The sequence below is a fragment of the Meleagris gallopavo genome, chromosome 4, assembly GCF_905368555.1.
Source record: "Meleagris gallopavo chromosome 4, MGAL_WU_HG_1.1, whole genome shotgun sequence".
Taxonomy (NCBI): Eukaryota; Metazoa; Chordata; class Aves; order Galliformes; family Phasianidae; genus Meleagris; species Meleagris gallopavo.
Genome location: NC_139407.1, coordinates 16972972 through 16994547, shown reverse-complemented (window position 1 = coordinate 16994547; position 21576 = coordinate 16972972). Strand labels below are relative to the sequence as shown.

The 21576-nt window shown below is 38.6% G+C and overlaps 1 protein-coding gene across 3 annotated transcripts in view; it reads right to left on the bottom strand.

Annotated features, from left to right (window-relative positions):
• GRID2 (glutamate ionotropic receptor delta type subunit 2) overlaps positions 1–21576 on the bottom strand; it is a 690924-nt gene that overhangs the window by 76285 nt on the left and 593063 nt on the right. For all 3 annotated transcript variants that reach the window (XR_014882859.1, XM_085222277.1, XM_085222276.1), the window contains exon 13: positions 12330–12525. Coding sequence is in view for 2 of the 3 variants with exons in the window: in XM_085222277.1 (XP_085078403.1) it covers positions 12330–12525 (196 nt within the window). In the remaining variant the exon portion in view is untranslated. The remainder of the gene's footprint in view (positions 1–12329; positions 12526–21576) is intronic.

Genomic DNA, 21576 nt, shown 5'->3' with positions numbered 1-21576 from the left:
ACTTCTGATAGTTAGACATTTGATTCTTACATATGGTAGAGACTGGAATCATAGAATGGTTTGGGTTGGAAGGGATATTTTAGATGATCTAGTTCCAAATCCCCTGCTATAGGCAGGGACACCTCTCATAGACCAGGTTGGTCAAAGCCCATCTAGCCTGGCCTTGAATGTCTCCAGGAAGGGGCATCCACAGCATCCTGGGCAACCTGTTCCAGTGTCTCTCCATCCTCACAATGAACAATTTCTTCCTGATTTCTAGTCTAAATCTAAAATAATTGAAATACTTTCTCCTCATTCTGTCTCTACCTGTCCTTCTAAAAAGTTCCTCCTCAGCCTTCCTGCAGGCCCCCTTCAGGTACTTGGCAGGCCACTATAATATCTCCCCAGATTCTTCTCGAGGCTGAATAGCCTCAGCTCTCTCAGTCTCTCCTCACAGGGAAGGTGCTCCTATAAAAGGTTGATTTTGCTAAGTATGCTATTAGAGCCTTTCAGTTTCCAGTTGAATTTTCCTGCACTATCCTTACTATTTCACTAGCATTTCATTACCTACAAACTTGCTTATTAATGTATTGACTTATCCAAGGGTGTTACACTAAAAAATTGGTATCAGAGAAGCTACAGAAACTCCCTGATCTCTCTTTTTTCTTTTCTATTACAGCTGTAAGACTATTAGAATTGAAAAGTTCTGATTGATTTCATGAGGGACTATTAAATGTCTTAGGAAATTTGCTACAGATGTACTTTCTGCAATTAGCTAATCTCTGGAATAGATTTTTTTTTGTTGTTTTTGTTTGGTAACAAGTTATTTCACAGAAATGATTTAAATCTGCTAGGTCAAGCTCTTTTATAAGCAATTGCTATAGCAGCTCCACAAATATCAACCAAGATCTCTCTGCTACCTCTTAGACTTCTCTCACCATTTCTGCTTTGCAGCCTCATTGTCCAGCACATGCTTTAGAGCTGATACGTGGTGCTTTATATATCTCATTCTCATTGCTTCTATTCATAGCTTTTTCTCTACTGCGCATATCCTTTAAACAACCTTACATTCAAACCCATCATTTGCATTTGCTAATGCATCAAAATGCATTTGGGTTTTATTAAAATATGTTAATACATAGAAACGATAGCTGGAAACATTTAAGCACGAAAGTGAATATATTACCAAGTTCCGAGCCTGAAGCAAGTGTGCTCTCCTGTCTCCATCTATTGATCATTAGTCAGAGCCTAGATTTCCCCTGATCTGAGCGTGATATGTCCCCAGTGCAGCCCACCATACTGTGAGCCTGAAGCTGGCTTCAAAGAGACAGCCAGGGTTTTGGAAAGCTTTGTTGGATGGTGAACAGAAAGTCTCAAAATTCATTGCAGAGATAAACAGCAAGACAGTGTGAGGGGATGGGGATAGCAAAGGAGATGTGTGACTGCATACAGAGAGGTGAAGTGGGGAAAAGAAGAAAGGCTCTGAGAGCTGGGAAAGAGTTGGAAGAGCTGGAATCCAAACAGAAGGAATAGGGAGTCAAAAATAAGAAATAAAAGAAAAGAAAAGCAAGAGGGAAGGAACAAAATAAAGAAAAATCAAAAGGAAATGAATGAGTTGAAGTTGCTGGAGTCTGTGTAGTTCCCACACACCCTTGGTATGGTGATACTACTCATCTCCACAAACCTGGAAATATTACAGAACCTCTACATGAGAGGTACTAAGTTAATGGAGATTAAACGGAGAAATAAGAGCTCACAGGAGCAGACTAAGAGGCACACAATATCCTTCATGTCTCTTGTAGCTACACAAGAGCCCTCCAGACACCCAACTACTCTTCGCTATCAGGCATTTTATAGGATTTTTCTCTCTTAGGATAACAAGATTCCAAAAGAATGGATAAGGGCATGGCTATGTCTCTCTACCATGGAGAGGGAGGCAAGACTCAGAGACAGTGCAGCAAGGAACAGTGGCTCTTGCTTTGCATGAGTGAGGAAAGGAGGCGCCAGCAAAGAAAGAAATATGATCCATATTTCTATTTCCTTTGGAAGCAGTAATATTTAATGGATATTTTCCACTGATTATTTTGGAAAAGGGCTACAGAACTGGGTCTGGAAACAAAAAAAAAAAAATGAAGTTTGTTAAATTGCCCAATTGCAATTATTTTTGTCACCTTCCCACAGCAAAATAGCTACAAGAAGTTCTCTGAATTAAGCACCAGAGAAGCCCTCAAGAACTGTATTTTACTCAGCCCAAACTTCTCTTCCTCAAAGGTTGCACAGAAAGAGCACACATTTGAGAGGCAAGACTGGGTAAGTATATTCTTAGGAACTTCTAACTTCCATGAGGAGTCTCTCTCGCTTAATAAAAAGCTATCTCATAGGCCTGAAGGATTACAGGACTTGTAATGTCACATTCATCCCAATTCCCACTAGATCAAATCAATGACCGCTTGCCAAAGAGGAATGACACGCAAGCAGCACATTCTGTTTCTGAAAACAATAGATGCTAATGCAGCAGAGCCACGAGAGCTGAGCTGAAAGTCACCCTGCAGTAATACAGCCTGAGATAATTTACTGCTACTCAAAAATCCCAACACAAGTTGCAGACGCATGAGGTGAGGTTCACTGAGCTAATAGCATCCCAGCAGAGCTTGCTTATTCCTCCACGGCTTTTGGTCACAATTTTTTTAGAAAGACTAAGTCATAGATGGAAGACACTGGGAAAATATTGTGTACAGTTTTAGTAGTAGCACGATAAGTAAATTTCTGTTTCAAAAACCAGTAGAAGTTTATAATCTAGAAAAAAGAAATCACCCTGCGTCGCATTTATATGTTTTATCATCAGATACCATGTCACATGAGTGACAGAAGTCACTCCAACAACAACATCAAAATGATACCCTAATAAAATGGCCCTCAGAAGATTTCTACCCCAAAGGGTTTCTCTCTCAAAGCCTTCTCAGGCTTTGCAAGTGATAAGCAGAAACGAGAACATCATCTTGTTTTGCTTTTAATTGAGAGAATAACAAATATATCTACAAAGACATCTCTTGTTCCGCACACTTCGCCAAAGCCTATATTTCATTCACAAGATGGTTTGTAACAGCACTCATGAGAGCTGTTTCTCTTTTAGACCTCTCCTCTGCTACCACATAGTAAATACAGTCATCACATAAGGAACACTCAGAAAACTTTTCCTTTTACCGAGTATGACAACAGCTTTGCTCTGTTAGAACCAAACATGTCCAACTACAGTTGCTTTCTTAGGGGTAACTAAAGTAGGGAGACTGTTTAAGTCACTCTTTCTCTGAAGTGCCCTATAAAACAGTGTGGCCACCTGAGAGAACTTCAGCAGAAGAAATACATTAGAAATAAAATTTCATTATTCTAACATACAGTCTGCTTTCATAACCACAGACCGCAAATGAACTTGATTTTAAAACTATTTCCTAATAGTCAGATTTCTTACCCCCCTTTCCCTTCCAAATTTCCCACTTCCTAAAAACCCCTGCTTCAGAACAGGACTTAGTATTTCTGCTTAATTACTTGTCAGTGCAGATGCAAAGAACACCCACATCGCGTAGTTAGTCAGAAATTTGGAGTCTCTCATATATGGTGGTGTAGCAATTAGACAGATCAATATGATAGGAAAGGTGTTACAAAGGTATAATAACAGAAGGACCAGCACAATAGAAAGGTGGTATAAAAGAAGGGAAGAAGATTGCTCACCCGTATCAGAAGACTCCAGCTTTGTAGGGGAAAGTTTCACCAAGGAGAGATATCAAGCAAGAGGTCCTTCCCTAGTGGCAGTCAGCCCTTAAATGGGGTCTAGGAGAGGTGCAGCCAGGCTCCACCCCTTCCAGTCACATAGCTGAATTGCCTTCACCTGTGCTCCTACGTCTGGCCGGGTCTTTTCCATAAGTGCTCAATCAGTGGTTCAGGACATGACTCAGCAGTTCCCATACAGGTGGTCAGGATTACAGCACTTCGGTAAGACACAGAAACATTTCCACAGAGCTGACCTACCATCAGGACAGGGATGCGTTCCAGGATTTACTTTCTTAGCATCATCCTAATTAGTTCACTTTTAAACAAAAGAAACCCCAAGTGAGATCTCCACCTTCGTCAGTGGAGACAAAGGTGCCCCTCTGGTCTGTCGCGTGGAAAGATGACTACAGAGTTAGAAATGGCCTAAGATGAAATGAACTCAATGTCTGGCTGTTAGGATCAAGTGTAGGAACCCCTCCCCCATCTCATGCCCAGCCCTCAGAGGACTGTCAGCTATTCTGTTTACAGCAGAAAAAGTCTGATCTCAGTTCTCCACAGAATGGTAGTCTACAACAGACAAGCAAAATTAGTTCCATGGGGTATGTTTTACCATTTCTTATTTTCTTTTTTTTTTTTCTTTCTGTTTTTATTGCCTTTACTAGCTGCGAAACATGATCTTATTGTGATAGGTACTGTACAAAATAAGCCACCAAGAAAAATAGCTTCCCAGCCTAGACACTCCCAGCCATTCTCTAGAGAAGAAAATTGTCTGTCTACAATAGTTAGGAATGAAAGCTGGGCACTTAAATTAGGCCCCCAAAGTTACATGCAGTGGGAACATTGTTGTAGCCATGACAGTTTGATGATCTAAGTGAAGCAAAGTTTTAAGAGAAAAGTAAAGAGAAGAAAGGATATAGCAGAGTGGGATGCCTAAATAACCTGGACTTCTCATCTGAGAGCAAGAAGAAAACTGAGATTATTAAAAAGTCTCTGAAATGGAATTATGTATATAAATGAAATAATCGAAGAGAAAAACATAGCTAGCAACAAAAAAAGCTGTACCAATATGAGAAAATAAGGACTGTTCGCTCAGTCAAAACATTTTTCCTCCCCCTTCTTTTCTTATTACTGTACCTGACTGTTAGAAACTTTAGTTCCTATACTCATCTTACAAAGTTAGGCAATATATTTTCTTTGAGACTTCTTCTCTTTTTCAAAACCTGTCTGGACACCTACCCATGCAACCTGGTCTAGGAAGCCTGCTTTGGAAGGGGGGTTGGACTAGGTGATCTCTTGACATCCCTTCCAGCCACTACGATTCTGTGATAAAGGTGCAAAAGTCAGACAAAGATAGTTTTCTGAGAAATACCCTTCCTCCGTGCACAATCAATGAATGTACAGATATTATAATTATGAAATATACCAGACAGCTTGGCTAAGCAACTATTATACCAAAAGAGAGCAGATAGAATGCTTACCTGTATCCTGAGCATGCTACGAAACTCCAGAAAAGGGAATTTCCAGAAGAGATCCTTCCCCACTAGTAGTCAGCTCTTAAATGGGTCTAGGAGAAGTGGAGCCAGGCTCCACCCTTTCCGGCAGCACAGGTGAATTGCCTTCAATGTGCTCCCAGGGCTGATGCATTGCTTGCCTCAGTTGATCAATCAGAGATTCAGGGCATGATTCAGCTGTTCCCATACATTCTGGTAATGGGTGTGTTCATGAAATTGGTTTATTGTGGGTTATAATAGCTCCTCAGTTACATCATATCTATGATGGTATTGAGATCACTTTCTCTCTCTTCGTATTTGGCAGTTATAAAGTAAGCTAAATGAAAGGAAAGAGCAAAGACTAACAACGAAACAAAGTGGCTCAATGGATAGGCTGTGGTCATAGTACACCAGAGACCTAGTTGTTAAGACTTTTCTTAGTGCAATAATAAGGGAGAACATGAAAGCATTTAGAGAAGATGACTGCCAGGAGGAAAAACTTCTCCCTTGGAGAATGCAGAAATATGGTTAAGAGAGAAAGGAGTTGCAGTCTTGCATTGGAAAATCACACTAATGATTTTTCAATTCAGAAATAAGAAAACTATAGGTGGAGTGTCAACTGACTGTAAGGGGCCTTGAGATCCAATACAGACACCCTCTTTTTTGTTTTGTTTTGGATGGGGGGGTGGGTTGGAGAGTGTGGGTGCAGGAGCATTTTCAGTAGAACTAAACACAGGAAGAGTGTTTCGTAAAGTTCAGAGAAAACTGCTAAAAATTGTTATATTCAAGAACTGGAGATTGTATGGCTAAATCAGAGACATGTTATGAAGGGTAAACTGGCAAAACTTACACATTTGGATACAAAAATTAAGACAAGAGATAAATGATAACGACTGACATCAGAATATAAACCTGGGCAAGAAAAAGTCACAAGAAAGAAAATGGAAAATAAAATGAGATTGAAGATGTAAAGCTAGCTACTATAGGATTTATGTTGAACTAAAGCGAGACACCCATGAAAGACATTAGAGCAAGGCACGTGTGTTTAATTTCAGATACAAAGAGGTCAGTTCCAAACAGGAGAAGCAGAACTGCAAAGTTTTGGAGTTACTAGCTGAATTTCATTGACTTGAGAATCCCCAGGGATGAGATACAGACAGAAAATACTATGGTCTCAGGAATAGCATGGCCCACAGAATCTGAACAGACCTGAAATATTCTCGAAAATAACAGAGGACTAAGAGGGAGAGCAAGCAAAGACAGTCATGGATGGGAGAATGGCCTGTCACCACAGCAGGATGCCACTTAGTGACAGCTGAGACTGCTAAAAGGACTGGCAAGGATTTGCAGATTGAACTTTAAACAGAAGGCATTAGTAACTTGGATAGAATTGTGGTGAGAGCACAAGGTGAAAAGTACATTTGGGAGCACATAGGATGAAACACAAGGTGAACTAAGATCAAGTTTTCAGGAAATTTTAGAGATAAAAGGAATACAGCACTCACTGGCTTGATTGTTGGATGAATACGTGTGCACGTCTATTTTTTGATATGCAGACTGACTCAAACTTTGTCTTAAATTGCAAACGGAATAAAGCCAAATTCACAAAATAAGAACTTACACAGGTATTCTACTCCAGATAAAAATCACTCTAGAAAATCCAAGTTAGATCAAACTTTGGAATATGTTTTGGAATATTCATGAGGTAGAGGAAGACTTTTGCTGAACCCACCTTAAATACTGAGAAAATGAGGCAACGAGAAGTTTTACATTTCGCTTTTGAAACTAAATCCAGAATCTTCCTTGTGCTCTGTTAACTGTCACAGCTCAGTTATTAAACATCCCAAACACCCTGATCTCAGGCTAATTCAAATATCTAACAGCCTTTTGATAACACCTGAAGGTAAGATCATACTATATTTCCAGTGCTTTCTGGCCAGATATTTAGTAATCTGCATTTTTTCACTGTTGTAAGTTTGTTTAAGCACTAGATATAAGAGCAAAGATACACAGGATTGCAGAAGAAAATCTTTCTCCAGGCTGGTTGTTCTTTAGGCTCAAGCAAGTTGTGATAAGGCTATTAGAAACATGCTTTACAAAGAAATATAATCCACTCCCACCTTAAACTGACATATTGACAAACTATGATACTTTGAACATTACAGTGCCAGAGGATCGTGCATTCGTCCTGTCATTATTAACAGCACATCGATGGTAAATTGGGCTCAGACTTGGAGCTGAGACTTGCTTTCCAGGAAAAGGCTGCAATACCACAAATAAGACAGACAGACCATCTGTGACAAATCAAAGGATGGCAGGTGAGTTTGGTACCCCTAAGCACCTGTCAGCTCCAAACCATAGACCATAAAGGAAAAAGCAATTGCAAAATAAATCAATTGCACCCTCAGCTGAGGGGCTGAAACATCAATGTCTTAAGGATACTCCTGAACATTATTACTGGTGCAGAAGCAACAGAACATCTCATCTGTGCAAGAAGCATCACTTCCAGAGGCAGAGAGAAACCAGTGTATGGGTTGATAATTAGTTTCCTAACCAAAAGCTTCACAATACAGCTGATCCCTTTGGAGAGAAGACACACAGGAGATTGGAGTGCAGTACCAGCATTTTTATGTGCTCTTGCCTTTTTCATTCCCTATTCCTTCCACTGGAGAACCACAGTATGGGCTCAATATCTAAAAAGTCTGCTTGATTATCTCCTATTTTTGATGTTCTTTTACTGGCTAGCTGCATTGTCAGAGATGTCCATAACAAAGATTCACGGACTTGAAAATATTAACTAGGTCTCTCTGTAATATGATGAGTGTATCTGCTACCAGAATGACAATTTCAATGGCAAGTTGGCAAATAATTCAGATTAATTACCTAGTTTAGGAGTTTTCTGCCCCATCAACAGATGCCATTACTGTTGCAGAGGAAGAATAACTATCTCCAGTCACTGATAATTTGTTCTAGCACAGATATGCAAATCATTATTACTCATTTCTTCCCCAGGAAAATCACTTCAGAAAAGCTTTGTTATGGCCTATTCATAAGTAGTTTAAACAATAATGTTATTACTGTTAAGAATATTATCAGGAATGTAAAACTGTCATCTGGGGAAAATGAAAAGCCTCAGCAATTGTTCGCATGTTTCCAATACAGGTAAAATGACAAGAAAATGAAAACGTCAAGACTAAATTTCTTTTGATATTGTGATCAGTTTTAGGGAGGAAATATGAGTGCACTGGAATTGAGAGAGTAAAATGAGTTTCTTGTATTGCACCATCCAAAAAGCATTAATTCTCCTGGCAGTCATCCTCAAGTTTCCTACCAGCTAAATATTTTGCACACAGAGTTAAACAGACTGAGGTTACAAATGCATTTTGATTCTGCCTATGCAGCCTGGGAAAGGAATTTTCCACTTTCTACTGCCAAGAAAAATGGAGATGCTGTAGGCTACAGAGTCTTGATTAGAGGAATGAGGTGGGTAGGATAGGGCATTAGGCACTATTATACTCTAGGGAAGAAAGACCAGACAGGGGCACAATGGAAGCACTTCATTATATTTTATATGGGAATAGTTCCAAGGATAGGAAAGCCTGTGGTGCTTGTAAAGGATTAAGCAGGGTAATGTGCTTTTTAAGAAGACATAAAGAGGTATGTAATGTGATATGTTTAAGCCTAAATGATTTTCTTGGAGTCCTCAATGAATGTTTAAGCAGGCATGACTTAGGCCTTGCTAAATCTCCTCTGAATAAATAACTTCCCTGAAAATAGAAATTCCTTTGATGGAATGGGATGTATATTTCATAACCTATGCAAAAAAAGGGAAATCAATTTGAGATAGACAAAATACCTAGGAATAATAAAGGAAAAAAAAAAAAAAAAAAAGAGACAACAGTGACTATTTTCTGGAATAATCCAAGCATATACAGGAATATAGATAACTCTCCAACTGTTTTGATTTGACAAAGCAGGAGGACCAACAGCTGAATGCTTCCCTTGCTTTGATATAGATCTTAAACTGCTTTTTGTTGTCCTTTGAGAAAGGAAGAGACAATAACCTATAGAAATTAGAAAAGTGCCTGTACTCTTCAGCCTTTCTCTAGTTTGAAGTATTTAAAACTGCTGTCCTTTCAAGGTAAATCCAACCAGCTGCTATCTAACAGGACCTGATGTACCCGTGTAAACTGCTGTTCTGTGGATGCTCAGTGATGTATATGCATTTGATTTATGAGAAGAACAGAAGCAATATATATCAAACATCAGAAACTTAAAATAGCACAATTTTCCCAACCTTTTTTTCTTCCCTGCCTTACCCTCCCACCAGGAAAAAGAAGTCAATGCTGCAGACATTCATTGCAAAATGGGATTATGTAATCACTGTCATTTGGCTACAACTTGCTCTCACTTGCACAGGTGTGATTCTCCATGAAGTCTCTGGTCCAGCAAACGCACCATCCTGCTAAGCAAGGAATAATACGCTGAAGACATCAGCATTTGATCCCCCTCCTCCTGTTTAAAGATACATTCTACTGCTATTTTCCTCCAAATATTTGAAGAACAGAAGTTAGACAAAACAGAGGGACTTAAAGATATAATAAAAATGCTTGGTTAAGCCTTTTCAATATCCTGATGCCTGACTGTCTAAACCTGTCATCTTGTGATGGGTACTTGCAAACTCTGCTCACCTCAAAGAAAGTGCAGCAGGGCGCGGACATCCCACTCCTGTGCGATGCTTTCATATTGGTTAACAAAGCACAAAGGGACAGCCAGTGGTTCGTTTTCTCCAGAACTATAATCTGGTTGTGTTAGTGGCCCTGGTGCAGACCTGCTAAATTCATTTAAGGCTCCGAAGAGCATTACAAAGCATATATACAGGCAGAGGGGACCCACCAATTCCTTCCTGTAAAATGTTGTCTTTCAAGCTATTCCACAGATCATAGTCCCTGCCTTTTATCAATTATCTTTTGTAAAGGATACCACTCATAAGGCTGCTCAAGCACTAGAACAGGCTTCCTAGGGAGATGGTTGATGACCCACGCCTGGCAGCATTCGAGAGTTATTGGTATAATGCCTTCAGTAACACACTGTTACACAGTAACTGTTGGCTAGCCCTGAAGAGGATGGGTAGTTACAATAGGTAATCTTTGAAAGTCCCTTTCAACAGAACTGTTCCATTCCACTCTACTCTCATTTTCCATGCCTAAGAATAGCTTTTATCATCACATTCATCTTCCAGCTGAGGGAGAATTATCTCAAATGACTCCTGAAAGGGACAGCTTCAGTGGTATTTCTTGTGTTTGCTTGTAAATCAACAGAACTTTCTTCCTGAGCAATCCAAATGTGATCTTCCAAAAGCTTTCATGTGAACAGCAGTTGGCGGATAACCCTTATCTCTGTTCTTCCTGTAAGGGAAAAGGAGGAGAGAAACTGCACATGCATAGGTGGATATGTTTATTCTTTGGAATCAAGCCCTTAGGTATTTTAAAATTGGAGTGTGTCTGGCTCGCTCACATACTGCAGCTTGGTTGTTTGACGTCACTTGCTAGTGCTTATTCCTGGGAAGTAAAAACATGGGAACCCAACAAAACCCTGACAGTTTTGATAGTGTAGGTTTTAAGACAGCAACTGCCATGTTTCCAGGAATTAGAAATCAAAGATTATAATCCAGAATTACTTTCCAGTATCACACATCTGCTGTTTTTCCAGGTAAAAGCAATTTGTCAACACGCTGCTGACTGTATTGGGTGCTATGCTTATTGTGCTCTGGTTTTTGATTCTTCTGAACCCTTCAGTATAATTTGGGAAGGAAAGCAGGAGGTTTTTATATTACAAAAGGCAAACCCTGTCTTTATCAGTTCTTCGCAAACTGAGCTAAAATGTGTATTCTTAAAAAAAAAAAAAAGCAATTTTATCCAGCCAACAAATCTTCAAAAATCTTCAGATTGTTGTCTTTTTTTTTTTTTTTTCTTGCTTTCTCAGCTTATGTCATTTTCTAAAGGAGTTTCAAAAGTGCAGCTCCCCATTCAGTCATACTATTTTGTCCTTCACACCAGAAAATATACCAGTTATACAGAGTGAACTAGTGATTGTTAAAACTCCAAACCACCTTTGTTCCTTTGTGGTTCCTTTATTACAACAAGAGATAAACAGTGTTTTAATTGTTCTTTTGAACATAGCCTTTTCTTTTGAGTGTTTGTGTTGGGTGTCAAAACACAGAAATTACACATTGCCCTGGCAAATGAATTCCAGTGAAAATGAAACACAGGGTTTTCTCCTGTTTTTAGAAGTCTTTAAATCAAACTTTAGATGAAGTACAACTTCATAGATATTTGCCCTGAATAATCATCACATTTTCAAATTTAAAATGAAATCTGCAAAACAGCGTTTGACAAGTTTGATTTTAAAACTTAATGGGAAGACATAATGGTAGGGATAAAGTTTATGCTTTGCCACCCATTAACCAGTATCCACTTCACTGACCTGCTTCATGTACTACTGTTCTTATAAATGCCGTAACTGTTAATTGAAAGCAAGGGAGGGAAACGTTACATTCACCCATGTTCCTACAAAAACTGACTCAAATTATGCGCCCTCAGTTAAAAGCATTATAAAAGGTCGTTGATCATTTTGTTCTACCTTTCTCTCTTGAAACATACGTGATTCAGACTTAACAGAAAGTCAAGGTTTTCAGTGTTGGAAGCCTACAGAAGTTAATCATTGTCTTGTACCGAAAGTGCTCTGAACTTTGTACAGTACATTGCCATGCATCTTCTGGCATTAGCAGTCCAGTGATCCTATACTCATTTTGCATCCTGACAGATGCTTTCATCTCTCATACCTATAAATCCTTTTCAGAGTGAACACTCTAGATACTTACATTTTAAAATGTAGTTGAAAACAAGTTACCTCATTGAGAAGTCGAAATCCTCTATGCTGATACAATGGGTTTGCAAAAATTAGTACATAAAGGGCATAATCATTATCTGGGTGCCAATGCATCCCTGACAGTTACAAGTAACAACTAAGCAAATCTGGTGTTTACAAGTGAGTCTCCAAAAGAAAGGAAAAAGCAAGTCACAACAATACCTTTTGAATGCCTGCGGTCGACTCCAAGACGTTGTTCTCCGAACCATTGCTTCTGTTAATCATCCGCCACATTTGGGAATACATGCTGTCCCTCTCAAAAGGATTCATCCCTTTCACTCGAACGTGTTCATAGACCGCAGAGTCCAAGACAGTGCCATAAGGAATATCCGTCTGCCTTGAGAGATCCTGGAGAGACCTTAATTGTTGGTAAAGAAAAGAGACAAAGGAGACTTAAAGCTGCATTTTCAGTAGAAAGATACTGCAGGCAAGAAAAAGGCAATGTACAAAAAGATGGCTGTCAAGCCAGTTTCTTTTTTTTGTTTTTTAATTTGATTTTTTTTTTTTATAGACAACCTGAGTCTGAAAATTTTTGTGGTTAAGATACAAGGAAGAATATGAAATGAAAGGGAGGGATGGAAAAAATGAAAATGAGTGAAAAGAAAACAACAGGGGTAATGTGGAGAAAGAAGAAAGAAGTGTTGCAGTCCCTCCAGCCACACGTAGATTAACTGTGTTAAATTCTCTTAACGGCTACACATCAAATCCAGCTTTTTGAGCTACCAGTTTATGCGGCAAAGAAGAACTTTTTGGTGCAATTCCTGTGCTGAACAATGCACCTGCCGCACAGAGCAGATTGCATCCTATACAATTTTCAGCAATGAGATGATTTCTCCTCCAGTTTCATGAAATGCCTCTGTATTGTGATTCACATCACTCTGATAGATTTGCTCTACTTAACATATTATGTAGTCTTATTTGTTCCCTACAAACAGAAAAATATTAATCAGTTTAGAAGTTTCTAAAGCACCTCAAATACAATTTTGTCAACCCTGCTTAGCCCTTAAATATATATATATATATTTATAGTCTTTTAAGTCTCCTTACCTCCTGGCCTTTATTTTTCTGTTCTACAGAATTACTCTCCCATACCTTTGTTTCTTAAATGGCATTCATTAAAGTTTCAAAATAACTATTGCAATACATCTAGTGCCTAAATTCCATTACAGCTTTCCTGGTACAAATTAACTTCGTATAAACTGCACAAATCTAATGGATGACACCTAAGGACAAATCAAGGATATGGGTGCTGTCTTAAAGCAGGTAATAGCAAATTGTAAAAGCTCTTTGCAGGTGCAGAAAATGCAGAGTCAATGGTAGGAAATTCATTAAAATCCAAGATGCATTTTTGAAACAAGTAAATTTAGAGTCTAGAAAAAGGATATTGCATAGGGGAAAAAATAGGAATTCTTAAATCTCCCAGAAATGACACCAAAGCCAACACATATTGAAGGATATGTACACCACTGTGCACAACAGAAAGGAAGAAAAGAAGGAAGAAATCAATAAAGCCCAATGGCAAAGTTTTAGAGGTTCACTGAGTCAAAGAGAAATCCTTTGAAATTCAGATATATAGGCCACATTGAATAAGAGCTAAATTCTAAGTAGATAACATACAGCAAATATTAGAGAAGGATAAATTAAAAAAAATTAAAAATCTATTTAAAAATCCAAAATCCTCTCCTCTGTCTCCAACAAGAGCGCATTCCTCTTCAAGAACACAAGCAACAGAAAAACCGTAAAGAATCAGTACACATACAGGATTATCAAATAAGATCAAAGGAGCTGTGAGACGAGGCTTTTACTGAACCTGAGTATATTGGCCTATTACTACATAACTGAAATTTGCCCTTTTCTGGAAAGAAAAACAGAAAAATGGGAGACTACAGCAGACTAAGGTGTCAGGAGACTCCTAAACTATTTGCTAGCAAATGCATTTACCCATAAAGAAAATACTAGACAAATAAATAAATAAATAACACACACCTAAACTTGTGTATCAGTCCAGTGCCTTAGTCAATATAATTCCCAAAAATTCCTAACATTCTGTAAGTGAGTATGCACCACTATATACCTTATAGAACATGAAAGTCAAGGGGAGGCTGATGGCAATGAATTCCATCATTTGATAAACTTCAGAATGTTGATGGAAGATTACATTCTCGAATATTCTAGATTCCTAAGTTTCAACATTGCTCTTAGCTGAACGGACAAATACAGACGAGGATGAGTTGAATTCTGTGCTTAAACTATGTCTACGCATGCTCTTCGGCCATACACTTGGACCCTCGGATTCAAGAAGAACATTTCATTCAGCAGGGTAAAAACAGTTAATGAATGTAGACTGCAGTGTAACCGATTAACAGTGGGATTTCTGTGTGCATACATGTATAAACACAGCTTAGTGTGAAAATGGAAAAATGAAAAGAGAAAAACACAAATTTACTTCAGGCTTAAAGTGTCCTTGTTAAAATTCTTCTACTTTTAAATGTATTCGTGGGTAATATGTAATTGAAAAGTAAAAAATAAAATCAAGTCTAGACAGAAATATGTATGAGTTCTGAAAGACTAATTATGAATTATTTAGAAAAAATGTGAAATCCCATTTACGTGAAAGGAAAGCAATAAATATTTTTAAAAGACTCTGGTCGTGATCAGGGGGACTACAGAAGTAAGCAACTGAGTAAGTTGTTAAATTTAGGTCTAAAAAATACACTGAAATGATGCTAGATAAAATTTAAGGATAGTTATTAGGTAGGTTTCTTCAGGGAAAACAACATTCATCTTAAAAATTACTAGAAAAAAAAAATCAAAAGATTTTAAAAGGTCTTCATCAGACAATATAAAGAAGGGGGAAGTATGGACAGGTAAGAAGGAAGGAATTTAGGTAAGGACTGCTTGAGAGCACTTGACATAGAAGTCCATGGGACCTGAACAGCTTCATGAAGCGCACTGAGAGAGCAGACCTTATTTCTTGCAAGACTGCTCACTATCACCTTCAAAATGCAATTGAGACTGAGGGAGATCCATCCCCCTCATCTTGGAAAAAGAACATAACCAGACCATCTTCAAAAATGATCAAAAGTGTGATTTAGGGAATTAAGGCTGCTCAGCCTTGATTCAATTTCCAACCGATAACAAGGAGTGAACTCTCTTGAAGCACATTTCTGAGCATATGCAGGAGAAAAAGCTGACAGAACAGGCAGCACAGATTTACTAAGGCTTACTCAGGCTTGACCAACTGGATTGCCTTCTCCTTTAATAAAATCACTGAGTTTGTGGACAAGACCAGCACAATGGCTGCAATTTGCCTTAAGTTCAGTCAGCATTCAGTACTGTCTCCCAAAATATCCTTATATCTAATTTATGTTATTAAGACTGCCAGTGTGGAAAACCAAATGGCTGAATGTACAAAGCTAGGAGGAGCGGCTGACACACACCAAAAGGCTGTGCTGCCATTCAGTGAGACCCGGAGGTTGGGTGGAGAGGAACCTTAGGAGGTTCTGCAAGGGCAAATGTGGAGTCTCACACCCAGGGAGGAATAATTGCATGCACCAGTACAGGTTAGGGGCTAATGTGCTGGAAAGGAGCTCTGTAGAGAAGGACCTAGTTGTCCAGGTGGCAACCAGGCTGGCCATGAGCCAGCAGTGTGCTCCTGTGGCCAAGAAGGACAATCAGTGCTATTCTGGGATTCACTAAAAGGATCATAGCCAGCAGCAGGATGAGGGAAGTTATCCTTCCTCTCTACTGTACCCTGGTGAGGTCATATATGGAATACCATGTAAAGTACCAGGTTCCTCAGTTCCAGAAATACAAGCAGTTTCTAAGAGAGAGGCCAGTGCCAGGATGACAAAGATGATGAGAGGCCTGGAGCATCTCCCTTATGAGGAACAGCTATGAGATCTGGGACTGCTCAGCCTGGAGAAGAAATAATAACTAAAGGGTGGGTGTGATGCGGATGGGACCAGGCTCTTTTCAGTGGTATCTTGTGACAGGACAAGGGGACACAGTAATTTCCATCTGAACATGAGGAAAAACTTATTTTGAGGGTGACAGAGCACTGAATTAGGCTGCTCGGAGAGGCTGTGGAGTCTCTGGAGATACTCAAGACCCATCTGGATACTTTTTTGCACAACCTACTTTAGTAGGGAACCTGCATTAGCAGGGGGATTGCGGCCCTTTAAGGCTCTACAATTCGGTGATTCTGTGAGATCCTGACTGGATGATCATGCTCAAAAAGCAGTGGTTAGTGGGTTGTATCACAACTAGTTACCAGTTACAAGTATCACAAGTACAAGGGAATACATCTCTATCAATATCCTGGAAGAGGTGAGGAAGCACCCTGTTATCAGGTTGTGGGCAGCATGACATAGGCACCTCAAGGACAAAGCCTCCATTCAGATGAACCTAAAAAAACTGGAGGAAAAGCAAACAGGAACACTGTGAAATTCAGCAAGAAATGCAAAGTCCTGAACTGTGGTAGGAATAATGTTCTGCAACAACCCACTATGGGACCTGGCTGTCTGGGCAACAGCTCTGCAAAAAGGCATTGCAGTAGTCAGAAGCATACCTTGCTGAGAAATACGTAGTTTCACCATTACACAAAGCGTTGTGTAAAAAGAAGGTGCATCATAATTGCCTTAATAGGCTACATATCTGACAAAAGCGTCACTGACAAAAGGCACTAGACTACTGCAAGATGCTATATTCATCCATTCTGTGTCAATGCTGCTGTTGCCAATATGCTTCTGTATCTCCTGGCAGTGCTCAGAAGTGCAACAATCTGTCACAGGATACATATTGTAATGTCCTGTAATTGTTGTGTTATTTGTCATACATATTACTAGAAAAGTACACAGAAAGTATTTATTGAGTCCCCAGTTTCTAACACCACCATCTAGCAAAACTGCAATCATTACCGGACTCTGCATAGCCATATAATTTCTAGTGTAACAAGCAACAGTGTTTTTCTGAAATATAATTGCTAACTGATATATAAATGATAAATATAACTGCTGCCACAAACAGCACAAAAGGAAAAACATCTCCTCTCTATATCTTGCAGTTGTAAAAGCAACCTTGCTATTTTCATGTGGGAAAAAACGCTAGACATAGCAGCTTGTCCAGAAGCGTTCTACAGAAAGGCATGAAGGATTTCTCATTTTATCAAGGAGAAAGAAGTGAGAGTGCCATCACACCCAAATGGATCACCAGCAGAGAAATGACAAGATGATTATGTTGACGCCTTCAGGAAGGTGCATCCTAGCTGTCTATCCTGGCATTAACTACAGTCTGCAGCTCTTCACTATTTGGTGTTCTATACTAAAACAAAGGATGCCTCTCAAGTTCCCTGTCTCTCAGCCTTGCACATTGTAGGTAGTGCTCTACGCTGAGAAAATAGCAGTAGCTAGATGACAGTAAGATGGGTTTAAACTCTACAAATGAGACAAATACTGAGGCCAGCTGAAAACTCCATGCACTGGTTCACTCAATCCTATGCTGAGGAGTGAAAAAGGTTTGCAGACCCTGAAATGGCGGTGTGCTCACTGCTGTGCAGACAAGCTGCAGACAGGGAAAAGACTTATCACACCATTGACTACATCCCCTCTCACAAACACGCCCAGTGGGATCATAATATTTATGACCTATTTCAGAAAGTGAGTTTTAATAACCGACATCTTCACAGACTTCCACGACATTCACAACCTAACATTACTAGAAAACAAAGAAAAGCAGCAAGCCTTGACAGAACTACTAAAATTATTAAACCATAGAGGTTCCTTTCTAAAAGAAAGATTTTTCTTTTGCCTCCAGCCTGGTTTGCAGGTTACACATTGCTTGATATACCTTTATTCCTGGATTAAACAACTCATTCTCTGTTCAGACAACTACACTTAGTGGAGTCAAATGCTCAGTCTCAGTCTGTTACATTCTGTTACACAGCCTGAACACACAGTTGCCAGATGAGACCTCAATAAGGAAAAAATTCTAGTTTAGTTGATGTATTCATACTGATTATTCTCTGATGCAGCATTATCTGCTTCGGCTGAGGATTTAATTTTTGCAGTAGTTTTACTGATCTCAGTTAAAACATCTGAAAAGCAAAGTAGATCTAAGATGTGTAAGGTATTATAAGCTCACATTTTAAGAAATTTTCTCTTTGGATTTCAAGTTAATGACCACTCAGTGCAATACACAAGCTACAGTTCAGTTTATTTTTGATTATCAGTCATGAAGCATTTTGGGGGAAAAATATTATATGGTCTTTGTTATATTTTCTCTAATTGCAATTACTGAGCCAATACAAACATTATCCTAAACCAATTAACAATGCAAAGCTATTCTGAGGATGAATTAACAGCACTTGTGTATTTCACAGCATTTGTTGAGTTTGGTTTTTCTGCACCTTAATCAAGAAGTAGAAATCAATTCACTACAAATTAAATACTTTTTAACTAAAAAACCTGTCTCTGCTTTAAACTCACAGAAAAATATTTTCACATTGAGTTTAACTTAAGTTTGTTTTCCCAAGGCATACTCTCTTCATTAAACTCATTCTAGACAGAGAATTGATAATATGTTGTTCATGCATGTCAGCTAAAGATGTTCATAAAAAAGCCCAAAACACTTAAAATGTAGAAAAATGAAAGGTCAGTTTCACAGAGGGTTAACTAAATTCCTTTTTAGATGATTACATCTTATTGAGGTCAGAGGCTTGGGCATGAAAATTTCTTTGTAGAACTGGGTTATAAATTGTTTTAGAATGGCTGTTATTAGAGTTGACTACTTCACAGCCCTCTCTGCAAGGAATTTGTCATTAAATTTTAGGTCATTTTCGACTTTTTCATTGCTTAGGCTCAAGTGCTTGTTTGCTGTTAAAGCATGCATTTTTCTTCTTACTTTTCCTATTACATCCAGGATTAATTCATAATTGAGCCTAGGAAAAAGGATACAGGAAGCCAAGAGGTTTTTGATTGTTGGCAGTGACATGTGTGTCAGAAACTAAAAAAAAATTGCTTGCTAGGCAGTTTAGAGATCTGGGTGAACCATGCAGAAGGAGAGGTCAAGGAACATTGTTTTTCTGAGCAAGGAAATGCCTACTTCAATTACAGCATTCTTGTCTAACACCCTTTGCTGAAAAAATGTAGGCGGTCATATGGAGCAATTTGAGCCTTGGAGACATCTTAGCTTAGTAAATTGTGGTGCAGGAAAGATGTTATGAGAATGACTAGGCAAAATAAGCATGACTGAAGACAAGCTTTACTGCTGCGCTTCTACTATTTAGAGGTGGAGGTCTCACTTATCAAACAGGATGTACAACTTGTGTCTTCGAGAACACAACATGAACTTCCTATTTTACAGAAGATACAGACTCTTCCCTGTACCATGTGCAATCATACATCTTAGTCAAACTTCCTCATCTTCAGCAGTGGGCTAGATTTAAACCTAAACCTGAACCTAATCCCATCCTTTCTTACAGCAAATCTTCTGGCTTCTTCTCTGAGCCCCAATTTCTCTTCACAATTTCAATGCCTCTGGGATAGTGGTGACAGCTTATCTTACCAAAGGAAGCAGTACAGTATGAGCACAGCCAGTTTCTCTGCCAGTGGACTCTTGAATTGCGTCATAGTTGAGTGATAAAAACACTATAATGGAAAATATTGATTATCATTCATTCATGTTGCATTTCAGACAGTGACCTAAAGATCTAAGAAATATCAAAGTTACTCTTTTCTTTGCTGCCACAATGCTTTGGTATTTGAAATACCAAACAATGACTGTCTTGATTTAAATAAGGTCTGAAATGTGGATCAAGTGCGAATAAAAGATGCACTAGGAAATTCATAATTACTTGCATGCCTATACTCACAATCCTTACCACTGGTATTATCATTGATGCTGCTAATGGTATTAAGAGTCACCATTTATTTAGAAACCACAGTCAATTTACAAACTGTACAAATTTAGTTCAAATTTATCAGTGAAGCAGATAATTCCTCCAGTCACAAGTGAAGTTACACAGCAAAGAGCTACTTTGTGGCCCCATCACAATAACAGCCAAAAGAGGGAAGAGTTCTGAACAAAAGCTGGCTACATATCCAGAAGGTGAAATGCAGTAACTGCTGAAATATTTTATGGAAATGAAGCGTGCTGTGGGCTGAGTCCTCCTTTCCTTCATAAAAGATATCACAAGGACAACATGCTGTCATATCTGGTGCTAGCTAGAAATCTGAAATGAAAACCCATTAACTACTTGCTACATCTGTGCAAACCCACTGACTTCAATCTCTTTCATTTGTTTGATTTTTTTTTTTTTTTTCAGAAGCTGACTGTATAGCATGTACTATGAGCAGAATCTGGTTTATTTCCTTTAGATGCTTAAGCTCATTCCCATTCTGGCCCTCTAAGCTCCCCAAGGTACAATTTGATCTGTTTAAAAAAAAATAAAGCATCAGCTTTTTTCTCTGTTGCTTATTCATGTTTCCCACTTTGCAGTAATTCAGCATGGTAAACAAACATCTTCTCTGTTATGTGTCAGTTTGAGTTCCAGTTTGAGTTCCAATTTCGGCAGTTTTGTAAACTAAAGTTTTACGCTCCCGCCATAGTTAGGATAACTTCATTCCCTAATGGATACTTAACACATCTAATTACTCTATTTCTAAGCAACAAGCACTTTGATAAATGTTTCTGTTCTTTCGCTTCAGAAGCTTTCCAGCTGCAACATTTTCTACTGAATAAAACATTATCAGTGACTTTGCCCGTAAATAATACAGCACAAACACCAATGTAGTCACAACTATATATAATAATCTCAGAATTCCACTGGGGGTTTTCTAGTGACATCATAATAAACTAAATAATAAATAAACTAAAAAGCTGAAGATATATTAAATTATAGTTTGGATATATTTAATATATATCTTACATATGATGAAAAACCTCAGATACTTCTCATAGCAATTTAAGCTTTTTTTTTTAGACTACTTCAAAACCGTAGGAGACATAGTGTCAAAGCAGGATGCAGAAGATTATGTATTTGTAAAGAAAATCTGAATGACTGAATGCATCTTCATTTATTTTGCTTGCACAAAAACTCACGTTGCCGCCCAGTCTACATCAGTGTCTCACTGTATCGGGAGCATTTCAAAGAGACTGGGAACAGCTGAAGGTTAGGTAGCAAGACCTTAAGTGATGAAACGCAGAGAGTAAGAGATTGATTCAACAACTGGAGTGAGGAAACTGAACTTCCCTTAAGATTAGTATTGAGATGGAGTATTAATTGGTTATCTTCCTGGAAAAAGAAATACAGCCGGAAATGCCTCTTGACTAAAGCCACAATGTACTTTCCGAAAGAAGAATTCATGGGAAAGGCTAAGTTTGTCACTGTTGCATATCTGGTTATGCATAA